Source organism: Cyanistes caeruleus, chromosome 9 (assembly GCF_971803275.1).
Source record: "Cyanistes caeruleus chromosome 9, bCyaCae1.hap1.1, whole genome shotgun sequence".
In the NCBI taxonomy this organism is placed as follows: Eukaryota; Metazoa; Chordata; class Aves; order Passeriformes; family Paridae; genus Cyanistes; species Cyanistes caeruleus.
In genome coordinates, this window is record NC_141709.1 from 9,547,229 (window position 1) to 9,572,513 (window position 25,285).

The 25,285-nt window shown below is 41.9% G+C and overlaps 1 protein-coding gene across 1 annotated transcript; it reads left to right on the forward strand.

The window, feature by feature from the left end:
* LOC147651536 (coiled-coil domain-containing protein 180-like) lies at nt 1–24,946 on the forward strand. Its single transcript, XM_086842831.1, has 23 exons — nt 1–178; nt 1,375–1,556; nt 3,009–3,091; nt 4,344–4,453; nt 4,544–4,672; nt 4,839–4,949; nt 6,029–6,124; nt 6,369–6,532; nt 6,687–6,806; nt 7,498–7,580; nt 8,264–8,352; nt 8,791–8,904; nt 9,562–9,735; nt 10,253–10,368; nt 11,136–11,292; nt 12,412–12,639; nt 13,249–13,466; nt 13,982–14,157; nt 15,262–15,442; nt 15,955–16,101; nt 16,371–16,515; nt 16,727–16,843; nt 24,307–24,946. The coding sequence occupies exons 2-23, from the start codon at nt 1,462–1,464 to the stop codon at nt 24,322–24,324; spliced, it is 2,871 nt and encodes a 956-aa protein (XP_086698957.1). The 5' UTR covers nt 1–178; nt 1,375–1,461; the 3' UTR covers nt 24,325–24,946.
* The last annotated feature ends 339 nt before the right edge of the window (nt 24,947–25,285 follow it).

The following is a 25,285-nucleotide window of genomic DNA, read 5'->3' on the forward strand; positions in this document are numbered from 1 at the left end:
GCGGGACCGCCTGAGGGCCCCTGGGGGGCGGAGAGAGACCCGGGAGCGACAGCCGGGAGCGACAGCCGGGAGCGACAGCCGGGAGCGACAGCCGGGAGCGACCCCCGGGAGCGACACCCGGAGCGACACCCGGGAGCGACACCCGGGAGCGACACCCGGGGGGCCTGGCAGGGGAGCGGTAGGCGTGGAGTTTCACCGTTAGCAGTCTCCGGGAGGCTACGAAGCTGCTGTGAAGGCTGGTGCTCCTTTGCTTTAGGACAAGCTGAGAGAGCTGTGGGTGTTCAGTCTGGAGAAGAGAAGGCTCCAGGGAGACCTTAGAGTCCCTTGCAGTGCCTACAGAGGCTCCAAGAGAGCTGGAGAGGGTCTTTGGAAACGGGCCCGGAGTGGCAGGACAAGTGGGAATGGCTTCAAACTGCCAAAGGGTGGGGATAGATGGGAGCTTGGAAAGGAATTCTTCCCTGTGTGGGTGCTGAGGCCCTGGCACAGATTGTTCAGAAAGGCTGTGGCAGCCCCATCCCTGGGAGTGTCCAAGGCCAGGCTGGATAGGGCTTGGAGCAACGGGGGATAGTGCAAGGTGTCCTGCCCATGCCAGGCAGTTGTAAGATGATCTATCTTTAGGGTCCTTTCCAGCCCAAACCATTCTGGGATTCTGGGATTCAAGGAAGGCCCTTTTCCAAGTGAAGTGTTGTATCTCCTCTTGGCTCCCAGCTTGTAGTTGCCAGTTCTGGAAGCAGGCGCGGCCAGTCAGCTGCGATGAGCCATGTGTTCTCAATAGGACGAGTGTGACATGTTCACAGAGAGATCTGTAAACAGATCTTCAAGGCCCAGGTCAAAAAAAGCAGAGGATTGAGTAAAAGCCAAAGGAGTTTGTTGTGTTACTCAGTTTGCTGGCTGTTGAAATGATCCCAGGTCATTTTCAACATTTCTGGTTTTGGTTTGTTTTAGGAAAAAATGGATGTGTTATCTCCAGCATATGCTCTCCAGTGAATCTACATGTGTTCCCATCTCTTTGTTGTCTATCAGGTTATATTAACTAAAGGCAGAATCACAACAGAGTGGTAAAACGTTTAGAGGCATAATTAGCCAAATACAGGCATTTTTAACTCTGCTGTTGACTTTGGTAACTGTAAGCAAGGCAGCACAATCCAGTTACTCCACTTTTCCTCTCTAAGCAAAAGATTATCCTTTTTTTTTTTTTCTCATTTTGAAGATAGCCTTAGATGAAAGTGGTTATGCATGTGATGTGTAGGGTTCATTATTTTACTTTTCTCTTCTGCTGTCTTTCCCCTGCTGTTTTTATTAATTATTTTGTCGCTGTTCTCCATTCAGTAGGTTTGAAGGAATTCTAATTGTTGAGATTATGTTTCTTTAAAGGCTCACTTAGCCCACCTTTTGGATGAAGGAAAAAAGACAAGATTCTCTAAGAAGAGTAAAAAGTACACTTTAAATAGGCATTCAGAAATGTCTGCTGATGCCATGCCATTACCATGTAATCAGCAGAAATCTGTTGGTGAAACACCCATCAGTGACTTCACAAAAAAGCCACAGTCAGACAGGTAAAGAACAGAAGCATAAAACCCCAATTACATGTTCATAACTAGAGGGATGAAATGGACAGATTTTCAGTGGGAATTAGGAACTACTGAATTCTTGGTCATAGAACTAACGACTTGTAATAGACTGTCTCCTTGCCAAGTGTAAATTTAGTATGATGAACTGCTTGCTGCCCATTGAAGTGCAGGCTAACAGACCAATATTTGCAATAGAAGGCATATTGTATGGCTTTCCTTTTAAAAAGAAGTTGTCTTTGCTCATAGCAATCTAGATATATACCCAGTCTGAAACATATTTTTTAGGCTATATTTCCAAGTAAATGGCTTACATGATGATGCTGTAAGATAATGTGATCTTAAAAACGAGATTCACTTAATAAATTATAAAAATAATTTAATATAAACAAAAGACAATTAGGAGACAAAAGAAATAAAGCAAAGGGTTAAAACGGCCGGGTGCCCTGGTGGGTTACCAGGAACACACCTGGTATCTCAGGAGTGTCCTTTTTATCCCATCTTTGCTGTGAGAGGTTAATGCATATTCAAGCATGTCCCCTCCCTGGTTCCACCTTCTTGGATCATGTTATTTTCTGCTGGTCAGCATTATTTTGGAGTTTGGTTTCCTTTCTGCTGCAGATGGTCACTTGTTGATAAGGGTCCAGGCCCCTTATACGTCCTCAGAGAGCAGCTGGGCTTCATATCTTTCCCCCTTGCCAACGTCCTGGTACCGGCTTTTTGGTAACAGTTTGCTCTCCATTTCCTGCTGCTGATAATCGCCTGTTTTCCACAGCTTGATCCTCCCATTGTCTTGCCTGTTGGAGTTATCTTGCCTTCTCCAGATGAGACATATCCTTACCATTCAGAATTCCTATCTAAGCCTGTAACTTGCTAAGAGAAAAGAATATAGTAAAAGCATATAATATATTTATCAGAATAATTGTGAAAAGCCAATATTTACAACATTAATTCACAACAGTGACGAACAAGAATGAAGATAATACAACCATTCTTTTTTATCCTAAGCCAGCTGCTGAATAATGATACAGGGATTCTCACTGACCCCAAGGAAAAACCCAGTGCCCAAGCTGTTGGGAAAAGCACTTGGGCAGATAAAGGCTATTTCCACGTTTCTTGCTGGTGTCTCCTAAAGAGTTCACAGTTTTTTACCTGTTAGAACTGTTCTGTATGTCTCTGTAGTTTACACATTCTAAATCTAACATGTATTGCTTTAATGCCATCTTAATAGATTTTAAGCTGGGATCTACCATCCAGGCTTCAATTTGTCTCAGAAGAAGCAACATTGATTCTTTAAATTATATTCTTGAAAGTTGGGGTGATATTTATGATCACTTTAATGTTACATTTTGCCAATTAAAGTGAATTATACTATTATGTTAATCCCTCTTCTGGTGCATTAATAGTACAAATTGAAGCTTTATTCACTTTCTGTTTCAGACAACCTACACCTTTTTCAGAAGCATTGGGAAATGTAGATGCAAGTTCAGCTGAGAAAGTCAGAGGCCTGCCTGATGTAGTTGGTAAAACTGGTTTCTCTTAATGTCATCTATTTTAATTTGCATTCACAGGAGACGTAGTACATGTAACAGTTTTAGCTAAACAAGGTATAAAATTGTGCTGGTTTGAAAGAAAATCAGCAGGAGAAATTAACCCCACACAAATACCTTGTGAGATATTTTGGAGTTACAATTTAATAGAAAGATTACAGTAAATGCAATGATACAGAAAAACATTTAAAACACAAAGTCAGAGTACAGCCTGGCACCCTTGTGGTCAGGGTTGCAGTGGTTGCAGTCCTGCCAGAAGCAGTGGTCTTGTGAAAGTTTGGGTCCTCCTCTGGATGTCCAGTGGTGGTGGTGGTGTCCCAGGTGCCCAACTGCCCAGATTATATCCATGGGGTTCAGGTGGTACATCCCCCAGGGCAGGGAGGTTCACAATGGAATGATGGAATCCCTTGAATCTAGAATATTTTTGGAGTCCTTGATCAGCTGCCCATTCTGCTAGTACATATTCAGTTCATTATGGCCCATTGGCAGACATGACCCTCACTGGATGGGTGGTGCTGCTGCTTCCCCAGCTGAAGGAAGGATAAAGAAACACTATCTCACCCTGCAGGGTCTGCCTCTTCTCATTTTAACATCCAGCTTGTATCCTGGGGAGTCAGGTATGCACTGAAAATGATCTATCATTAGCAGCTCATTACAAAATGAGGTAGAGGGGAGTAGAATACACAGTTTGGTTACAGCCACATTGGCACTTTTTTCTCCTGCAAGGCAACAAAAATCAGGCTCAGAAATGGCCTGACAAATTTTGATGATTTGAAGCTTAAGAGACCTCATCTTCAAATTTTTGTTTCAAAGTTTTGATGGTTTGATGATTTTGAAGATGAAGAGTCTTTTAATAGGAAAAAAAAGCAGTTGTGAAATTGTCAATCACAGGTCATGTTTAGCATTATAAATTGCAGTTTTGATGTAATCAAATCTCATTCCTGAAATGTTGCAATTTTTTTACATCATAGCTGAGCTAATAGTTCCATGTTATTATCCTTCTGAAAAACAGAAGTTAATAAAGGAAATTTTAAAATACACTCTAGTATTTTGTATTTTTACCTCCATTTGCTAAGACTGCACTTCCCAAGGAAAGATGTTGCACACTGTGAGAACTGCACAGACTACAGCAGTTACAGTGTAGATTGAGGGATTTATTGTTCACGCATCCCATATTCTGCAGCAACAGTTCCAGGCTATAGAATCCTCATTTCTTTCTCTGCAGTTCCTGAGGAAGCAGGCAGTGGTACATGGAAGTACCTGGCAGAACGGCGGCAAAAGCGTCACGATCGAGCAGTGACCGAAATGCAGCAGGAGCTGGACGGCATTGGCAGGGTAAAGCAGGATCTTTTAATGCAGAGTCTTGAGTGCTCTTCTAAGGTCAAGGCCCAATATTGAAATGATTACACTGACCTACCGTTCTAGGAGATGGAAGCCTCTGTTTGGAAGATTCAGGAATTCCTTCAGCTTAAAGTGATGAAATCAGATGAAAAGAGTAAACTTCTGTTTGAAAAGATTGCATCTGACATGGCTTTGGAAGGTTTCTCATTTGAAGTAAGGCAGCTCAGAGCATTGGCTCAACTTCAGTTACTTGTACCGGCTCTATGTAATGTCTTCTTATGGTTCACTGAAGTCCTAAATTATTGGGTTTTTTCCTTTTTTATTTTTTTCTTATATATATTCACTTTTCAGTGAGATTGAGAGTAGATTTTTATTGCAGGGTTTGGAAGAGCTGTGGAATATGATCCATGAAGAATCCTCAAACAGAAAAAAGTGGATTAGGGCAGTGGACGAATCCCTGAAGGAGATTGAAAGGAGTCGAGCTGTTAAAGTGAGCTGCAGTCTCAATAACTGTTGCTTAAGCATAAGATTGTTATTTGCTGATACCATGCTGGATGCAGAGCAGGAGTAGCTTGTTTCCACAGGAGTCAGAGGCCTGCCAGTAGTTCTGTTATGTGGTGATTGCTTTCTTTTCACTAATAAACTCATTTATTTTCACTCATTTTACACCCACATAATCAGGAAAAGCTACTTTTTTCCTAGTTTTAAGGTGTTTCTTTCTTTCACGATTACGGATACTACAGGTGCAAGGAATATGTGAGCTGCTTTTATTTTCCTGGAGACTTGTGTAGGTCAAACTTTCATCTGGTCTGTTATTTTTTTGGGGAACATAGCTATTCTGCAGCTGAGAAGGAGCATAGACATGAGCTAGCTTGATTTTAGTTTGTGTTGGCTGGGTGTCAGTAGCAAATGTGTTGCAGTTTTGTAGTATCCAGCCTAACCTGTCAAAGTCATTGGACATCATAGGAAATGTTTGGATAAAAAAATGGATAGACTCTGGAAGAGCTTGCTGCACTGTCCTTGTAGGCAAAGAAAAACTGTTCCATCAGTGCCTGTTCGCCCTCTCTTTGTAATTCAGGTATGGTGAGTAAGTCTGAGAGTATCACCAGTAACCTTTCTGTTGGATTAGTTGCAACAAATGGCAGAGATGAACACATTTGCTTTAATTCTGTGTTCACTTAAAACAGGCGCTGGTGGATTCCCTTCAGATATTTGAAGGGAAGCTGGTTTGATTTTTAAATTCATATTGCAGCCTGTCTGCAGAGCACTCAATTATCACAATTAAAGAGAAATCAGCTGAGTAGTAGCAAAGTGGAATGTTTTCATTACTATTTTTATGAATTAATGAAAAAATCAGTCATTAAGATAGCTAAGAGTAATATTTTTAAATTTACTTCTCAGTCTGTGTCATCCAATTAACTTAAATTAATTTTAATTTCTTTAATTGATTAATTAATTAAATTGATTTTAATGGAAAAATTGTCTCATTCCTGTAGTTTTTTGACTTTGAAAATTGATATATGAGTTACACTTTTTGTTGTTGATTTTCTTTATTATTTTATTGCACAGATAGCAGATGTACTGACCAAGTATACCTTGAAACTGGAAGAAATTTCTTTCTTCTTGGCAGCTGATGTTCACAAGCTCATTAACAATAAGGCCATGGTAAATGTTTTACCTGGGGCAAGATATCAGTCTGCATATTCCTAGAATGTCTTTTTTTTCCCCAACTGAAATGCATTTTTTCTGCCTATCAATCACTGAAATACAGAAGAGATTTCTACTTGGCAGGGTATCCATTATCATTTGTGTCCTTTTTTTCCCCTCATTTTCTGTAGAAGATACAATTTTTTTGGTTTTTGCATGTTGTATAATGCTTCTACTCCTGGTTTTATTTTTTAATACACAGAATATAAACAGAGTACTGCTGGGTAATGAGAGGGCAACTGCCAAGCTGCTCTTTAATCTAATGAAATCAGAGCTTGAGAAAGACAAATTGCATCAACTGAAATGGCAAGAGAGAGTCAAGGTCTGGAAGCTCATCCAAAAGAACTGCATAGTTCAGAGTTTCAGGTCAGAAATTTTGCAGTCTTATTTTGGACAATGAATAACGCAAAGTGACTAGTTTCTATAAAAGTAATACTTTATCATTTTTTCTTTATACATATCACATATGATATCACATATATCATGTTTCCATTATACAGATCTTTTTTCCATCCTGCAGAGAATTTACGGCAAGTGAAGAAATACAGAATCCCCCAACTGTGAAAACAGAAATGGAAAATATGATAAAGGAGCAGATTGTACTTAGTGAACAGAGACTGAGAGTTTTGCAGCACATTGGGTATGGCAGAAGAGGGTATAGCATAAAGGGAAACAATTCTTTCTGGAGTTAATGAGGAACTTGGCTACACAATGCACTTTGCTTCCTGTCAGTGTGTGATTGTTAAATTCAGCAATAAGGCAGGGTCTAAACCTATTTTTGTACAGCTCTTTTTAATGGAAAAAAATGCACTCTTGATTTTCACTGCACCAGCTACACTAAATAGGTGGTGATCAAGGGCTAAAAATGCAGGAATGCAAAAGTGAATCTTACTGACATTTGAAATGGGGTAGGAATGGGTGGAGAACTAGAAGTTGGTATGTCAAGACATTTTTTCTCTGTGGGATTTTATTTGTGTAATAAATTAAGAGAGGAGTCTGCATAGAAATCCAACACTGCTGTGTTTGAATATCCATCCTGAACACAAGAAGCATTTTTGGGTGTAATGTATTGCAATATTTACAGGGAGTTTTTTTACAGTGCATGTAGGAACAATTACATTCCTACATGCAGGAATTACACTTAGTTCCTTGTCAGGCAGTAAATAGTTGGCCTCAAACAACAACAGTCTCTTTGGTTTATTTTCATTGCCAAAATGGCTTTAAATAAAATAATGCACAGTAGTATGGATACTCTGATTCATAATTTTATATTTTAAGTACTGACTGATTTGTATTTTAAGATACCTGACTCTTGTTTCCTACTTTGATAGCACCTTGTTGCCTCCAAAACATACACAATCTGACATAATAAATGAATGGTACAGAACTCTGGAGAATTTAAACAGGAGTATTGGTAAGTTGAGAAATCATAAAACCAGTTTGGAATTCAAGCAATCCTTTCTTTTTCCCCAGGCAACAATGAGGCAGACAGTTGCTCTGAAAGTGCATGTTTGCTCAATTCTTTATTCTATATGTTCCCACTTACGTTCTCTGTTGCTTTGAGCTGGCTACTAGTAAGACCCAAAGAAGCTGCCTGTGACATCACTTTCCTTTGGCCAGTGCAAACACTTAGTCATGGTGAGATCTAGCAGAAACTGGCTTGTTAGAATTAATCTGGGGGAAATAGAAGGTTAATTTTGACATGGATCAGTTCTCAATCCTAAAAAAATCCTCCTTTTGAACTCTCAGAGAAGAAGAGGGGAAATATTGCAGATAATTCCTTTCTCCAAGTCCTGTAGTATGCCTTCCCTCTGTGTCTGCTTTCTCTTGCTGCAGAGCACAGTGAGCTTTGTAGCCTGTATGGTAGCATGGAGGTTGGTAGCAATTGTAAATAACTTGCTACTTTGAAGCATAATTATAAACAGCTGTGTATTAAGGTGTCTCTTTTGATTGGTTGGTGGTGTCACAGTGGTGTGCAGACACTGCTGGCATCTGTCCCTGTGCTGAGATTCAGCACAGGGCTGCTGTCATGTTTCCTTTTCACACTGCACTGTGAAGTACAGGAATGTTGACCGTGGTCTGTTCCATATCATTCAGACACACCTAATGTGGAGTGCATGGAGAAAATGCGCATCCAGTATGAGCTGGTCCAGGACAAATGTCAGGAAAAAGTGCAGGTCTGCAAGGTGAGTGTCAGCTTTGGGTGTGGAAGTGATGGTACGATATGCCATTACAGTAAAATATGTTTGAGGATCCGCCAAACATTGAGATAACAAGTTTTTAACCTCTTACTCTGTTCAAAAGGTACTTGAAATGTGTAAAAGCTGTAACAAATGCCAGTAATGAAGGGGGTGCTGTCCTGCATTTACCTGGAGGATGCAAGGACCCTCAGCCTTTGTGCTAAATCCATCTTATCTTGGCAAAGAAATTCCACCTCTCTGCCTCAGTTTCTCCCTTTATATCCAACTGAATTGTTTTGTTTACTAACGGAATGTGGGCTCTAGGAGGTTGAATCTTCCCTCTGTCCATTACAAGCAAATAAACACTAAGTTCAGCCATCTTCTCTGAAAGCCATGCAGTATTTCTTATATGCACGTGAATAATTTGCTATTCTTTTCACTTAGATGACCCTGTTGGATATTTGCACAGTAGAAGCTGTTGAAATTGTGCATTCCAACATGCTCCAGATGACTGAAAAACTAAAACATAGGTTTGAAGAACAACTGGAGCACATGAATGTGCGTCTATTACATTTATTTTTATCACTCCTTGGGATTAGTCCTTTCTTCCTGTGCTCCCACCTGCAATGCCTTCTGCATTGTAGGCTATTGATGTCACATTAGAAAGAGGTCCACAGTGTGACTAAGCACTACAAAGAAGCAAAGTTTGGTGTGGAAAAGCTTCCTGTGGAAGAATTCATAATTATTGTGTTTATTATTTGTAATATAAATATATTGTGTTTTTATTATAATTTATATCTGAAATGCATATGATAGAGATGAATGACGTATGGCCCACCCAGTCTGCCTTATGACAGAGGAATATATTTAAATGATCTCCCAAATGTCTTCCAATCTGATCTTTTGTGATTCTATATATAAAAATGACTGGGCAGTTGTTCCTGATGTGATAAATTGTAGAATGTGATTTGGTGCTTTATGATGCCAGAATAAACAGAAGTTTTGATACTCTCAACTTGTACTACAAAAATCCACATTCTTTCCCAGTTTACTTGGATTTTTCATTTTTTTTAACTCTCCAAATAGAAGACACCAAGTTGAATACCAGTCATGTAATTTCAGGCAGCCTTTTATCACGTTACATATCCTCTTACTCATTCATTTCACCTTCCAGCAGTTTAAAAAGAACTTGTTCACTTGAATGTTTTTCTTTAGAGTGATTTTAAGGAGATGGCTAAATGGCATGAGCAGCATTGTGAAGGCTTGTACAACTATGTTCAGGATGCCATGGCTCTCTGGGATGTCCATCAGCTCCAACTGTCCCAGCAGGAAAATGTACTTCAGAAGAAAGTAGATGAATGCAGATGGGAACAGGATAACATAATTCAGGTATAAACATAAAAACAAGGGTGTGCTGTAAAGGAAGGAGTTCTTAATGCAAAGAACCCTCTGGAATTCAAAATAGCTGCTATAAAATTAAAAACATAATATCTGACTTTTGTATTGGAATTTCTACTTTTCAGTTTCATTCAGTCAAGTGCATTTTTGCTAACTCCTTGATTCACACTGAATGGACAGTCCTGTCTTATTCTTGATAGGGCAACAGTGTTAAGGATCACTGCTGCTTTCCGTATAAAGTGGCTGCAAGTTGCTATTATGGGATGTTGTGCAGGTATAGAGTCTGGTTGGATGCAAAGTTCTCATAGTTACAACAGCCAGCTTGGGATAGCAATGTCAGAGGTGTTCATTATCTAGGCAGATCTTCATGGGTGATGAGTTTTGCTAAGGTAGCTTCCCTTATTGGTGTAGAATATATGGACATAATTAACTTACTTGAATCCTAAATAGTAATGGAGATTTTAGTATCTACTAAACCATTATTACTAGCTTTTTCATGTGGCCTTAGATGATGAAAGATAATCTGGATACAAGTTTGGAAAAAATGAAGATGGCAAGCTGTGAAGAAGAGCTGAAGCAATATTTGGAGAAAGCCCTTTCCTCTTTAGATCAAATTAGAACTAGGTATGAGTTTTGTATTGTAAACTTAAAAAGTAAAGCATATTTTAACGCTGGTTGTACTACTTAGGTCTTCTTTATGCTATTGTGTGAAGGTATGGGAAAAGACTGCTTTTAACTTCATGTAAGAATATAAAATAATGTACATATTGAACAAGGTTAAGGCAAATAATACCCACCGTTTAGGAATGGGACAAAGGGAGACTGCTATCATTCAAAAACCACACTCATTTGAGCAGTTAAAAGAAAGTCAGAGGTAACAGACCAAGTGAAAATACAAGTCCAGATTGCAGAAATGGAATGTAACCTATCTGAACATATACGTAAATTCCCCATAATTATCTTTGCTTAGGAGACAAAGCAAATGTAAATGTAAATGAAAACAAGTGTGAACATTGATTTTTCTTGAATCAAGATGTAGCTTTATTTTCAAGTAAAAAGAAGATGAACCAGAAAGGCTCAGTCGCAGCTGAGCACAGTGCAGAACTAACATGGAAGACAATATTTTAACATCTTTTATGTAAGCAGTGTTTGTATGGTTCCCCATCCAAAAGGAAGGATGTAAAAGGCTTTACTATAAATATTTCTTAACTTTTGTGCATTTATTTATTTGTAATGAACTAATCTCTAACAAGCCAGAATGTGATTGTATTCAGTGTAAACAGGTCAATCGCAACATTTAGCCTAAAGATTTTATGAGACTGATCAGAAGGTCAGATTTAGATTTAAAGGCACTGTAATCATACTGAATTTTATTTCTATACATACTTGAGTCTCTTAAACAGTGACCTTAAATTGGACAGGAATGAGAAACTCAAGCAAATTGTAATGGATGAAGTAATGGCTTACCCAAAAGCTATTTTGTGGGAATTGATTTCTTATAGAATATCCATCAGCCAGCATTTTAGTGTGAAGGAAATCTCCAAACAGGTAGAAAGAAAATATCTACTGGTTTAGAACCTTATTAGTGTATTCATTTTTCACTTTAGAGAAAATTTACCTTTAAAATCCAGATTATATAAAGTATTGTTTCAGCCATTGAATAAAGTGCTTTTGGTAGAGATAGCAGAGGGAAAACAAAACATTTCTCAGTCCCACTTTTAACTCTGTCCTTGTTACAAACGGCATTTTAGCAAATCCATTTGCCTTTTGAACAAAGAACTACAAGGTAATAGACTTAAAATAATCTATTTGAGTGTTACAGGTTCTTTAGATAGTAAGTGATCTATTCAAGACTATCATATCTTACTGAAATAGAAACATTTTGAGAAGGAATATGGGTTTCTTATAAGCAAATCCATATTTTAAAACAGTGTGGCAGGTATTTTTTGTTGTTGTTTTGGTTTTAGAACTTGCAAGGCACGATAGACTCCACAGTTCAAGATCAAAATAATACCTCAACAGTCCAAACAGGTATTTCTGCTTACTTGTTTTTCAATTTCTATTTCTTTGGACTGGAACCAGTAGAGGTCTGCTTTAATTGTAAGTAACTAGTTGAGGCTTCAGAAGCTGAACAAACAGTGGAGCAGCAAGCTGAGAGCATTGTGCAAGGAGAGGAAAATCAGAGTATCCTGAGTTGGAAGGGAATTACAGGGATCATGAAAGTCCAGCTCTTGGCTTTGCACAGACATCCCAACAATCCCAACGTGTGCATCCCTGAGAGCATTGTCCAAATGTTTCTGGAGCTCTGGCAGCCTTGGGGCTGTGCCCATTCCCTGGGCAGCCTGTTCAGTGCCTACCACCCACTGAGGGAAGAACCTTTTCCTAGTACCTAGTCTAATCCTCTCCTGGCACAGCTCCAAGCATTCCCTTGGGTCCTGTCCCTGGTCACACCGAGCAGAAATTAAAGTTGCCCCTCTATTGCCTTCGAGAGGAGCTGCAGCCCCCAGTGAGGTGTGACCTCAGTCTCCTCTCTCCAGCTGAGCCAAATGCCCTCCGCCACTTGTATGGTTTCCACTCCAGAGCCTTCACTATCTCTGTGTCCCTCCTTTGGACTTCTCTAGCAGCTTTAGGTCTTTCTAACATTGTGGCATCCAAAATTACCCCCAGGGCTCGAAGCAAGGACATCCCAGAGCAGAGCAGGACAATGGCCTCTCTCAAGTGGTGCCAGAAGATAGGGACAGTTGTCAAAAATCAGCTGGGGAAACAAACTTAACGGAGAAACAGGTGATCTTGGCACAGGAAATTGCAGAAACAGAGGAAGAAGAAGATGAGGAGAGTGTTCCTCATAAAAGTGAAGAAAATGAGCATGCAGAACAGGGACTAAGCATTATGCAGGTAAGTGAGCAAGAGAATACATTTGAAAGTGAAGGCAGTCTTGACCAAATTAAGGAGGAATAGGAAGTCTTTTTGCTGAGAATGAATAGAAAGTCCTTTTTTGGTTAGTTTGTATACAAAGCACCCAGGGCTCTAGATCCTTTTATGGGAAAATGGAGTGTATAAAACAGTTCACAACCATTCTTTTTGATAATTTTTCATAATTTTTTTTCTAATCTGTCTTTCATCACAGTGTTCTCAGCCTGTAGTGAATGATTTAAGCTAAGTATTTGTACCTACGTATTAGTTTTTCAGTTTCCATTAATTTATTACCGTAACAAAAACGTTTTCAAACATTGTTGACTCTGCCTATGTCTTGCTGGCATATATATAAATAAATATATAAATATATAAATATATAAATATATAAATATATAAATATATAAATATATAAATATATAAATATATAAATATATAAATATATAAATATTGCCAGCACTGTGTAAATGTCCAAATTAAGAATGAGAAAATTATTCTAAATATCCTGAGGATTCCTAGACTAGCTGGTGCGCTGTTAATTCTATGCTGATACCTTTAAAAGTAACGTGATAATTTCCCACTGTTTCCCAGTCAGCATCCAAGAGCAGCGAGGCAGAAAGTGCTGAAATTGCCACGGAGATTTTCTCCACTGCTAGTGGAAACACTTTTACTGTTCTTGGAGTTGAAGAGGCAGGAAAGACTGACATCACAGAGAGTTACCTTACAAGTTTTGAAAAAGAAGAATCCCTTCCTATGTATCTGAAATATGTACTTCTCACAGAAGCCATGTTTGTCAAGCTGAAGGAAAGGTAAGTAGAAAACAAATTCTGTTCTTTCCCTTTATGTAACACACAAATTTCAGCTGCTTAGAAGAAACATTAGACTACAGAGGAAAAGTTATCTAATTAGTGTTGTATAATTAGATATTTATATTGTTAGCTATTTAATTATAAAATTAATTGTACAATTATTACATTAATCCACTTTTGAAATTCATACAAATACGAGAAAATGTTTATATTGCTTTGTATCCATGGCTGTCAAAGTGCCATAAAAACATTTACCTTTACAGAATATTCATCATTTAAGGAAAATTATTTAGTGAGACAAGTAATTTGCCCAAATCCCCTGCAAAGCCTTGAAGGTAAAATGCCTGGTACTCAGTAATATGCAGCTAGCTCAAAAATTCTACCAGTATTATGCAAATGGTACTGAAACCATACCTTCCTATAGCCAGAAGTTAAATTCTTAGAAATTATGTATTTAATAAATTCTTACTTATTATTTGCTGTTCCTCACCATAATATTTCTTTTTCAACCATAGGATTCGCCTCTGCTTTTTTGAGCACTTGGAGAAATGGTTTGCAGAATCCTTGTCAAACTCCTATGTCTTTGTAGCTGCCAAGAAAGAGGAGCTGAATTCAAAACTTCTGCTGCATCTTAAGTTGCATCAAGGAAAGCAGGAGGATATACAGACAAAAATCTACAATGTTCGAGCTGGTATTGACTTTTTTTTTTGTATTCTGAGCATCGCATGTGTTCCTAACATGATGGTCCTAAGTGGGCCAAAATCTGTTTCAGCACTAGTTGACTTAATAGTAGAAGACAATAGAAAGCAGTTGGCTGTCAAGAATTCCCAGTATATTATGTTACTTACATATTTTTAAAATGATATTTCTTTTCTAGAGCTCTTCCTGGTTTGTGCTGTGTTATTTTTGGAAAAATAGACAGTAGTGCCTTGATTAACAACTGGATTGCAGAAGATACTGAACATTCTATTGTCAATGTTTGTGAATTCTCATCCACATTGAAATTATTTAACAAGAGTCTGTGCTGTACAAAAAATATTTTAAAAGTATTGCAGGAAAAGAAATTAGCAAGTTGGGAGAGCCAAAATGTCAGGGCCAAGCTTCTGAAAACATGAGAGGGAGGATTTAACTCTGTGAAATGTCATTGAGCAGCTACAGAGCATCGTCTAACTAAAACTCTTTTTGCATAGGAAGTGTCAAGTTTTTATGGTGAGAAAAAGGGATTTTAGACAGGTTTCTTGGTCTTTAACACATAAGCAAAAAAAATCTGCTTTTGGAGAGCAGGCAAATAATTTTTCAATTTCCCTTTTTCTGCAAAGAGGACAGGTGCTTCTTCTGGCAGCTTTCTTCAGGTGGTTGCCTGGCTCTTGATTTATCCAGCTATCATTCTGGAAGAGAGACCAAAACTGATTTTTTTCCTTCCCTCACAAAACTAGGAAAAGTGGATGATTTTCCATTAAAAAATATGGCCATTGGTTTTGTTACGAGACTGAGAACAGAGAGATAAATGGAGATGTCAGCAATGACCAAAACTAAAGGAAAAAGAATGCTTGGAGCAGACAAGAGACACATGTGGTTTGAATGGATTAGGAGCTGTTAAGGATCTGTGTCTTACACAGAAGAAAAGTCAAAGAAACCAAATGGAATGTATTTAATTTGTATATTTCAGCTACTATGAGGTATGGCTTTGTTTTATTTTGCTGCTGCTGCTGCTGGTCACAGGTTGACTGGGCATAGTGATAGTTGACAGTAAACAGGGAATAATGTTCCTGTTGTAAACTTCCTTTCTTCTCAGAGGAACTGTCACTTCACAAAGAGCATCTTGAGCGCCACTGTGCAGTACTGGCAGAAGGCCTGGAAAAGGAGAGAGCTGAATTCCTCAGATTCTCAGACCAGCTAAATAACCTCAACACACACTTCAATTCCCGAGTCAGTCACTTGGAGTTTGAGTTGCTCCACGCTCCTGTGACTGAGCAGTAAGTGTGCCACTGCTGTTGCTGTGAATCTCCCTAGTTAAATACTCCTGATTTCTGTCTGAGGTGTTTATGGTTTGCATTCTGAACCTGTTCTTTCATATGTTATTGCTCTTCAATGAAGACTACTTGATAAAACTTGAAAACATGTAAAGAATTTCATTCTCTTGCCCTGAAGAAATTAAAATCAGGACTGAACACCTGGAAATTTTCATCTGACAGTCTTTAAGTAGAAAAGATGTTTCATTGGTTTAGATTTTATCCAGTTTACTGAACATGCACTGTAAGAGCAGCTGACTAATTGTTTTTGAAGAAAAAGATGCAATAGTATCAGCTGTTGCTGATACCTTCCATGGGTTCATCCAAACCATCCCAACTTGGGGAGCTGCTTTGAGAGTCATAAATCACTTCTGAGTCCTCAGATTTGCTCATGTCTTTACAGCCAGCAGTTGTTGAATCATTGTGTTGTGTTCCTTTTCAGACATCTTTCCTTATCTTTTATTATTTGCTGTTAGGTCAGCTTCTTCCAGCAACAATCTGGAATCAGAGCTCCAGAACCACCTGGAGTCAATCAGGGTTACTGTGAGAAGTTACCAGCAGCACTTGGAGGAAGCTTTAGGAAAATTAAGGGATTCAAATGTGGATTTTCTCAAAAGCTGCAGGTATATAGATTTCATAGAAGTGTTGTTTATAAATGGTGACCGAGTTCTGGGAATCAGCGTTTGTTGAATAGGCAGAAGAGTAAAAGTAAATTTTATTTTGTTATTCATCTAGGTTCCCATTTAAAAAAATAAATGCATCTTGTTAAACCACAATTATTATGCTGTTTTCATCACATTTGTGTTGATATATATGTTTCAGGGCTGTTGAGCTGAAACAGTCTTGGGGAAAAAGATGACTCACAGCCAATTGTTTTTATGTTTGCTTTCAGATTATTTTCAGAGGTCGGTAACTTTTCTTCTGAGGAGGTAAAGTTTTTCAGCAAGTGTCTTCAGAAAGAAAGTAAAGAAATTGACTCCTTTGAAAGTTCAGTCAAAACAGATGTGGAGCAAATAAAATCGAGCTGCTTGGAGCAGGTATGCAGAATTACATTATTTCAAATTATGTTTTCTGTTGACATATTTGATGGGATTTGCAGTCAGCCTGCTTTCAGATTAGAACTGTAAATCTGTTCTGTTTGGCAATTACATGATGGAAAAAATTAGTAAAAATGGCAAGGTCTATCACTTCAGTTTTAAAAAGTGAAAAATTATCTTGTTCTGTCTTTTGTTTCTGACATTCTTAAAGGCTACAGAACTTTTCAAGCAGTCTCAAAAAAGGTTTGCTTCTCTCTCTCTGATTCGAGCCTTTATGAGGAAGGTCCCTCAATCTTTGAGGAGGTTACGACAGCAAATCAAATCAGAGGTACAAACAGAAACATCAGAACTTTGCTTAAATTCGTTATAATAATTTTCTTTTTTATACCTTTGAGGAGATTTTGGCTGAATTCATAGTGGACAAATATTACATTATTTTTATGTTGATTTCAAACCTGTTTTCTATCTATCTGCTATTTTCAGCAGTCACTATCTGCTGAAAAGCTTATTTTTAATAGTGCTGACACTGTGCTGGCACGCTATGGCCTTGCAGCACATTGAGTGTATACATGTCGGAGAAGGGAGACGCAGTCACCAAGTGGTCGTCAAGCAAATCTCGTTTATTGATCATTACACTCGTGTTTAAATACATGATTTAATTAGCTCATACATATTGCAAAAGTATAGCTCATCATTGGTTATTCTGCTATCTATGTCACTACGGTACATAGCTATGTGCTTCTGCATTCTTGCGGTTACCAGACCGTCCCTGGTTCTTCTTTCTCGTTCTGTTTGCCACATTCTTGTTCTCCTCCCCATATCTCAAGGGCAATCCGTCCTTGAGACTGCCTCTGCACTAGTGGTGTTTTATCTCTAGCAAGTTTGTACAGTCATGGCCTTTCTCGCTTAACCATTCTGCCACAAAAGTCTCCACACTTCCCCCGTTTTCTTTTTGGATTGTGTAAGAGCGCCGAGAAGATGTTCTGAGGTATTCCATATGGTAAGGTCAATGGGCAAGTCAATATCGCGACGGGAAACAAAACCTACTTCTATACACTGGAGAATATCTTTGATTGCTTTGTTCTGTTGAGGGGAAATCGTGACAGGCGAACTGGGATCTGTTCCCTTCAACAGTGGGCGAAGGCAGTTTAGTAAGGTGTTTGGGATGCCAACTATGGGTTTCAACCATTGAAGATCACCAAGTAGGCGTTGCGCGTCATTTAAAGTGACAATTTTTGTTGAGAGCTGCAGTTTTTGTGGACGCACAATTTGATTGGTAATAGTCCATCCCAGGTACTTCCAAGGTGCGGTCTGTTGTATTTTTTCTTTTTTGGTCTGCTGTTTAAGTCCATTGTGAGCATGGCTATCCCTGATGATCCAAATCCTTGATTATTCCGAGGGCCTTGCATCAATGTTTGAATGCCTTTGGTTGTTTGTGGCAGTGGTATAAATTGGGCAATGCGTTGACCGGCTTCAACAGTAATTGGAGGGTAGTGTGTATATGCCATAATTTGTATCTCTCCGGTATAGTCCGCATCTATGACTCCAGGTAAAACAAATAGGCCCATCACAGAAATCGAGGAGCGCCCCAATAAAAGTCCTCCATATACTTGTCCCCTAATCTTTATTGGGCTGTAAACTCCCGTAGGAATTCGAACAGGGTGTGTTGTCATCAGCGTTGTTTTCACTGCTGCTGCCAAGTCAAGTCCCAAGCTCCCGGCAGTGGCTGGTTGTAGACACGAGGTGGCGCTGACGTCGCGGCAGCAACTTGTGTCTGAGCGCGGCTGCCATTCGCGCTCCGCCGTGAGTTTCCCGAACGCCGGCGGCAGGCAGAAGAGTTGTGCGTGTTGCTTTGACAATTTTGGCACCAGACCCCAGTCGCGCGGCATTGTCGCCTCATGTGCCCTCCTCCTCCACAGCGGTAGCATTTCATGGAAGGGGGCTTCTGGGTCGCAGCCGCGGTTGCCGCTGCTGGAGCGCGGAGCGGAGCAAGAGCAGCTAACACTTGTGTCTGTGTACTTTCTGCCTGTTTCTGTAACCCCTCTCCTAATGCTTTAATGGCATTCACTAGGAATGCTTGTTGCCCTGTTGGTTGTAATGCCATTTTTTCTAAGGCTTCCTCAATCGTCCAATTAGCCCCCAGGGTCAACAGAACTCTTTTAGTAGTCTCGTTACTATTCTGCAAGGCACACTGTTTAAGCAAAGCCCCTCGCATATACTCAGGGACCCCTGCTCGTTCTATAGCGGTAGCAGCCTTATCAACAAAGTCTCCAAAAGACTCCTCTCTCCCTTGTTTGATTCCCATATACATGGGAACTCCTGAACTATCTTTCACCTGACTGATAGCAACTCTAACCAGACGCATAGCTTCCCTAACTTTGTCTGGTCCGGAAATCATCTGAGCCTCGGTTCTTCTATAATTTCCTAATCCCATCATCTCTTCCACTGTAATTCCCTGTAACGGATCACCGGGTCCTCTTTGAACTCCAACCGACTCTTGAACTAAAGCTTGCCAATGTGCGTTAAACAGCAGCTGCTGATGTTGAGTAAACATCAGTTTCACAATGCTTCTACAGTCATTGACAGTTAGCAAATGTGTATCAAATATGTAGTCTATCATTTGTTTAGCTGGTTCACTCTTAAATCCAAATTGACTCACTGTCTGTCGCAGCTGAGCTAACAACTTCTAATCAAGAGGTGTATAGGTCCCTAACTGAACAGCTTGTCCTTGTTGGTTTACCCCCGGGGTGTAAACTACAGGCAGAGCCCACGTCCTCGCCGCCTCCACGGTGACTTCATCCCCACTCTCTAGCCCATGCTTAGCCAATGCGTTCCATGCTTCTCCCCTCTGTCTAGCCATTTCCTCCCACAGGTCACTCTCTGCCCCAGGGACAGGATCTGGCTCTGGCGGAGATTGTGAACTACGCATTCCAGGCTTAACAGATTGGGCTGAAGGGTCCTTAATATCAGAGGTGGCTACGACAGGCACTTCAGCGTCCTCTGTGGACTCATTGAGAGGGGGTGCCGAGGGCCAAGCACAATCATCTGTGCCCAAACTGCTAGAAGCAAGTATAATTACTTGGGAGACACTTGGTGCTAAAGGTTCATGATCTCCATACCGTGCATTCCTTTTATAGGCTTCTACTGCTTGCTGAGCCGCTCTTTTTTCTGCCTGATGTTTCAATAGAGTATTATGCACAACTCGCCAAATTTTTCCTAACTTTATTGCTGTTTTATCTTCTTCTAAGACTGCTTCACACAACACATCTCCTAACTTACGCCACTCACTCAATTCATGTACCGTGTGCGGGTTGGAAAAACAACCCTTCGCGTGACCCCATGCTAGCAATCCCGGTACGTCTTTTCTAGGATTTATGTCTCTAACCCCCAGCTTATCTAATAACCCCAAAAATAAATCATATGCTGCTTGCCTGTCCATTTTTGTCGTCAGCGCTGTTGCACCTCTCCGGCTCCGGCAGCACGTATGGCTCAAGACCACCGATGTAGTCCTTGAGGGTGCTTTCCCTTCGTCGTTTAGCACCGACCCGGGTGCCTCAGGTCCCAACACTACTTCACCGACCGTGGCGTGTTCTCTCCCCCGCTTTTTTCTCAGCAGGGGGTCGTCGTCGGGGTTGCCATTTGTCGGAGAAGGGAGACGCAGACACCAGGTGGTCGTCAAGCAAATCTCCTTTATTGATCATTACACTCGTGTCTAAATACATGATTTAATTAGCTCATACATATTGCAAAAGTATAGCTCATCATTGGTTATTCTGCTATCTATGTCACTACGGTACATAGCTATGTGCTTCTGCATTCTTGCGGTTACCAGACCGTCCCTGGTTCTTCTTTCTCGTTCTGTTTGCCACATTCTTGTTCTCCTCCCCATATCTCAAGGGCAATCCGTCCTTGAGACTGCCTCTGCACTAGTGGTGTTTTATCTCTAGCAAGTTTGTACAGTCATGGCCTTTCTCGCTTAACCATTCTGCCACAAAAGTCTCCACAGCCAGGAGGTGTGGGGAGACAATCCTGATGCACAGGACGTGCTCCAGGAAGAGCCCTGCGGCTGAAGGGGTCAGTAAGAGACAGCCAAGGCAGCTGGAGGGAGAATCAAACTGTGCTGCTCCCCCAGGGAAAGCACTTCACTCACGGCCAGGAGGGCTGACAAACACAGGCTGGGCTTGGGGTCTCCTGCAGCTGGGAAAAACCTTTCCTTGGAGCAGGCAGACTCCAGCCCTGCTCACCTGTGGCTCGGAGCTGGGAGGTTGTGATGTGCTGCTGGTGCTGGGAATCAGCTGGGAAGAGTGGGGCACCCTGCACCTCAGCAGATGTGACCAGAGGTGCCCAAACCCTTCACTGGTGTCCTCCTGTGTGCCTGAGGAGTGCTTGACAGACCTCAGCTTAGCCAGAAGTGGCTCATGGCCCTGCTGGGATGGATCTCTAAAGTTTAGATAGGTGGCAGGGGGTTCAGTATTTCCAGGGCCCTCTAGGCAGTACTGAATGTGACAAGCTAAAACTCCATTTTCATGCCTCAGTTACTCCACTTGTGCCCTTTCTCTCATCATTCCTGGTTGTTTTGAAGACTCCCTTGTTCTGTTTTTAGCTGTGGATCTTTTTCCAGAGACAGGAACAGGGAGAAAATGTGTGGGATTTTTGGTGGTGGTAGGTTTTTTAGCCTTTTGTAATAGAAATAAACTTGTCTGACTCTGCGCATGGTCATTTACCTGGGCAGGGATGGCACCAGCCCCCAGAGAGCCCATTTGTGCTGGTGTTGCTCTGCAGCCCCTGATTCCTGGTGGGATCTGTTCAGCCAGAGCACTTCAGCACGTCCTGTTCCACCTGGGGACACCTCTCCGTGTCAGTGCTGTGAGGAGGAGGAGGAGGAGGAGGCTGCAAGGAGCAGAAGAGCAGCTGTGACCTGCAGGGAGGCACAGGGTGAGGGGCAGGAACACAGATGGATACTCCAAGGCCCAGGAAAAGGGGATGTGCTGGTGCTGAAAGAGAAGGGAGCAGTTTGGGTGAACCCAGACAAGATCCTGCAGCCTCTGGCCCTGGCTTCTCCCAGGGCTGGGCTGGCATCTTGGGGACAACCCTGGGCTTGGTTTGGTGCCATGGAACCCTCAAAACTCTTCATTCTCAGTCCCCAAACTCTTCAGGCCTGCAATTATCCTGTTAGATTAAGTCAAATCATCCTCTCTGTCCATGAAGGTCCATTTTTGCTGCTGACCCCATCCCCCAGCACAAAATGGTTCTGTTTTCATGCTCTGTCTAATTTGTAATTTTCATGGGTGTTTGAGCAGCCACTTCCACCTTTCTGGGTGCAGTGTGGAGTGCTGGAAGTCAGGAATGCCAGTGTGTATAACATTGTTAATTTTAGGCATTTCTCTAATCACTGCCTGCCTTTGCTGCTGCCGCCCCTCCAGAACCACAGCAAAAACATCTCTCAACATCCCTAAAGAGCAAACAAGATTTAAATTGTGCTTTGAATTCAGATATGTTCTCCTTCCAACACTCAGAGTGGCAGGGAAAGGGCTGATGAAACCCTGCAGCCACCCCTGCCACGTCCAGCCTCTTTCCTGGTGCTTCCTCAGTGTGTTGATCTGTGAGCTGCCAAATGTGGAGCAAGATTTGGGTGTAATCCTGATGGAAACCCCCAGCAATAACCAACTTTGGGGGTTTTACTGCTGCTTTGACACAGATGCTCAAACTGAAGCTGTGTCCTGTCCATGCCAACCCCCAGCTTATTCCAAGCTGCAGACTTACTTGGGAATCTTTGCCTTGGATTTGGCCCCTTGCTGCCTTCAGTGAATGAATCCCTTTGTGTGCTGGGTTCAGCTTCCAGCTGAAGCTGAGGCAGTTCCTGGGAGCAATTTGAATTATTTTTTATTTTGGCCACGACAGTGGAGAGAGGTGGTGACCCCAGAGGGCAGCAGGACTAATTTGGAGGTTGGAGAGAGCTCAGTGGTGTCCCCACAGCCCCCAGGAGCTCATGGGGACTGAGGGAGGTTGGGTGGGGAGAGGAAATCTGCATCATCCAACTTTGTGTACCTCCAGTGTCTGAGCAAGTTATTCACGCTTTCTTTGGAGCTGAGAGAGAGACACTGATTTTTCTGGAGTGCCATTCACCAGCCTGGGTTTCAATATCTGAAATGAGTGAGAATGGGTGTCCTGGAAAAGCCTTTTTTTAAAACATGGAACCTGCAAAAGCTGGCTTGGACAGAGCAGTTAACTACAAGAGTAGTTAATATCTAAATTCAGGCAACTTTAAATGTTTCTTCCCTGCCCAGGTATTTCCACGCAGCTAAGGCAGACCCAAGCTCGCTGCTCTTTCCAGTTCTCTTTCCTCTGCCCCCAAACACGATGTGAAACACTGCTTTAGAATGTTTTACCCTGTAAAACAACATATTGCACTGTTCCCTGTTCACTTTCAATTTTATGCAACTTTCTCTGCTGGAATAGGCTCAGTGATCCCAGGAAATAATTGGTGAGCTTGTTAGACTAATGGGATTTTTTATTTTCAAGGCTATAGATCAAACAAGTATGCCTGAAAATTCATTATACATGCAGTGAGCACAAAATAATTATTCCTTCCCATGGAAGTGCCGGAGGAGAGACTGTGATAAGGTGGAGCTTTAAAAAAACCTGCTTGATTTATCATTTGAGGCAAAGTTCCTGTGAGATGCACGAATTCAGTATTGAGTGACAGTCACCTGGCTGGCCAGGGGGCAGGGGACAGCCTGGAAAGGATTTTGACTTTGCTTTTTTGACTTTATTTTTGGTCTGGAGCTAAGCAGCCCCTGAGTTGTGCTCGTCCTTTTCAGCAAACAGCCCCAGGTGTTGTTTGGAACAGCAGAATTTTGTGTTGCTCCCAGGTGGTGAAAAAGGGATGGTTTCCCACCTCCCTCTTCTCCAGGGCTTTGGTTTTCCATCTCCTTCCCCTCTGGGGAAGCCAAGGAAATCTCAGCCAGGAGAGAGGATTTGTTCAGTCCTGCAGGTGGACACGTGAGAAAGGGGATGTCAGCAGTGGAGGATCTAGGCCAGAATAAAATGCTGGATATTGACTGAGATGTGGGCTGTGCTGCCCCATGTTCAGCCTCACCATCCCGAGCATTTTGGGTCTGAATTGCAGTGTCTGGGGTTGTCCTGGTTTGGGGCTGCTGGGATCTTGCCCACGAGCTCAGCCTGAGCAGTTCCATCAGTTGTGTCGCACGAGGAACCAGGAGGAGATGCTGGCAAGGGAACTGGAGCTCCTTCCCTGTGGGGACAGGCTGGGAAAGCTGAACCTGGAGAAGAGAAGGTTGTGAGGAGACCTCAGAGCTCCTTCCCAGGGTGTGAAGGGGCTGCAGGGAAGTGGGAGAGTGACCCTTCCTCAGGAGCTGCAGTGACAGGACAAGGGGGAATGGGATCAAACTGAAAGAGGGGAAATTTAAGTCAGAAATACACAAGAAATTCTCCCCTGTGAGGGTGGGCAGGCCCTGGCACAGGGTGCCCAGAGCAGCTGGGGCTGCCCCTGGATCCCTGGAAGTGCCCAAGGCCAGGCTGGACAGGGTTTGGAGCAGCCTGGGATAGTGGGAGGTGTCCCTGCCCATGGCTGGGGGAGGAATGAGATGATCTATAAGGACCCTTCCAACCCAACCCATTCTGGGGGGGAATTTTACCTTCAGTGTATTTGCAAATTGCAATTTATTTTTGCATCTTTGTTTGAAAATTAATTTGTCTTAAAGATATTTTGTGTGTTTCTTGAGTTGTCCACATATTGCTGCTCTTCAATCAAGTATTTTCCATTTGCAGAGCTGGCCAAAGAATTAATTGTTCACTGAGAAGTTCCATAGAAAACCCCTTTATAAAAAAGCACAAGTGGATACTGTCTTTGTGGGGAAAATTGGTGAATGTTTGGGATATGACAGGAGAGAGAAAAAAGGAAAAGAAGCAAAGACAAGTCATAAAAAGGATCAAAAACGCAAGCTGTGACATCTTGGAGAGAAAAATGCTTGCTATACCTTGGAAAACCTCGAAAACAAATCTCCAACATAACTTAAAAATAGTTCTTCTCGTTCTGCAGGCACAAAGACTAATTGGAAGTGACACCATTTAAGAATGTCACTTCCAGTCTGTCTCATTGCCCTGGTGTTTGTGCCTCCCATCCTGTGCTGGGCTGGGATCGCTCCGTGAGCAGGGAGAGGGAATTTTGTCCCTCAGAAGAGACTGGGCTTGGTGGCCAGCTCCTTCTGGGCAAGCAGCTCCTGATCCCCATGGATGCACCCACAAGTGCAGGGATCTGGACTTGGCATCTCCAAGCCAGCATTTGCCTTTTTGATGGACACCTCTCACAGCCAGTGTGGTTGGGAAGGTGGTGACCTGACTATCCATTCTCTGGTGGTGGTCAAAAACTTATAAATACTGAGAGAATAAAGGACTCTGTTGCACCACACCTCGAGCTGTGTCCCTGTGACTCATTTTGTGTCCAGCAGTGACACCCATCCTGGTGCACTGAGTGAGGGGAGGATGGACAGGCCAGCAGCAGTTCTGGCTGGAGGATTCCTGCTGGGCTGAGGGCAGTGGCTGCGCCCATCCACACAGGAAACATCAGTGTGTGTCCAACACCTCCTGAGGGAGCCCCTTAGGCACAGCTTCTGCCCAAGTTTTGCCAACATCTCCCTGGGCAAAGCATCCAGGGCAGTTCTTGCAAAGGCAGCACCTTTGAGGAACCCACAGTTGACAGCAAATTGCACACAGTTACTCTGCAGTGCATAAGCAGTAAGTAATCAAG

Bases quoted from the DNA above. Each gene is read 5' to 3' on its own strand.
- LOC147651536 (XM_086842831.1), top strand. From the start codon at position 1,462: ATGTCTGCTGATGCCATGCCATTACCATGTAATCAGCAGAAATCTGTT. The intron at 14,158-15,261 runs GTATTGACTTTT...CTTTCTTCTCAG, and splicing joins AATCTACAATGTTCGAGCTG to AGGAACTGTCACTTCACAAA. The intron at 15,443-15,954 runs GTAAGTGTGCCA...ATTTGCTGTTAG, and splicing joins CACGCTCCTGTGACTGAGCA to GTCAGCTTCTTCCAGCAACA.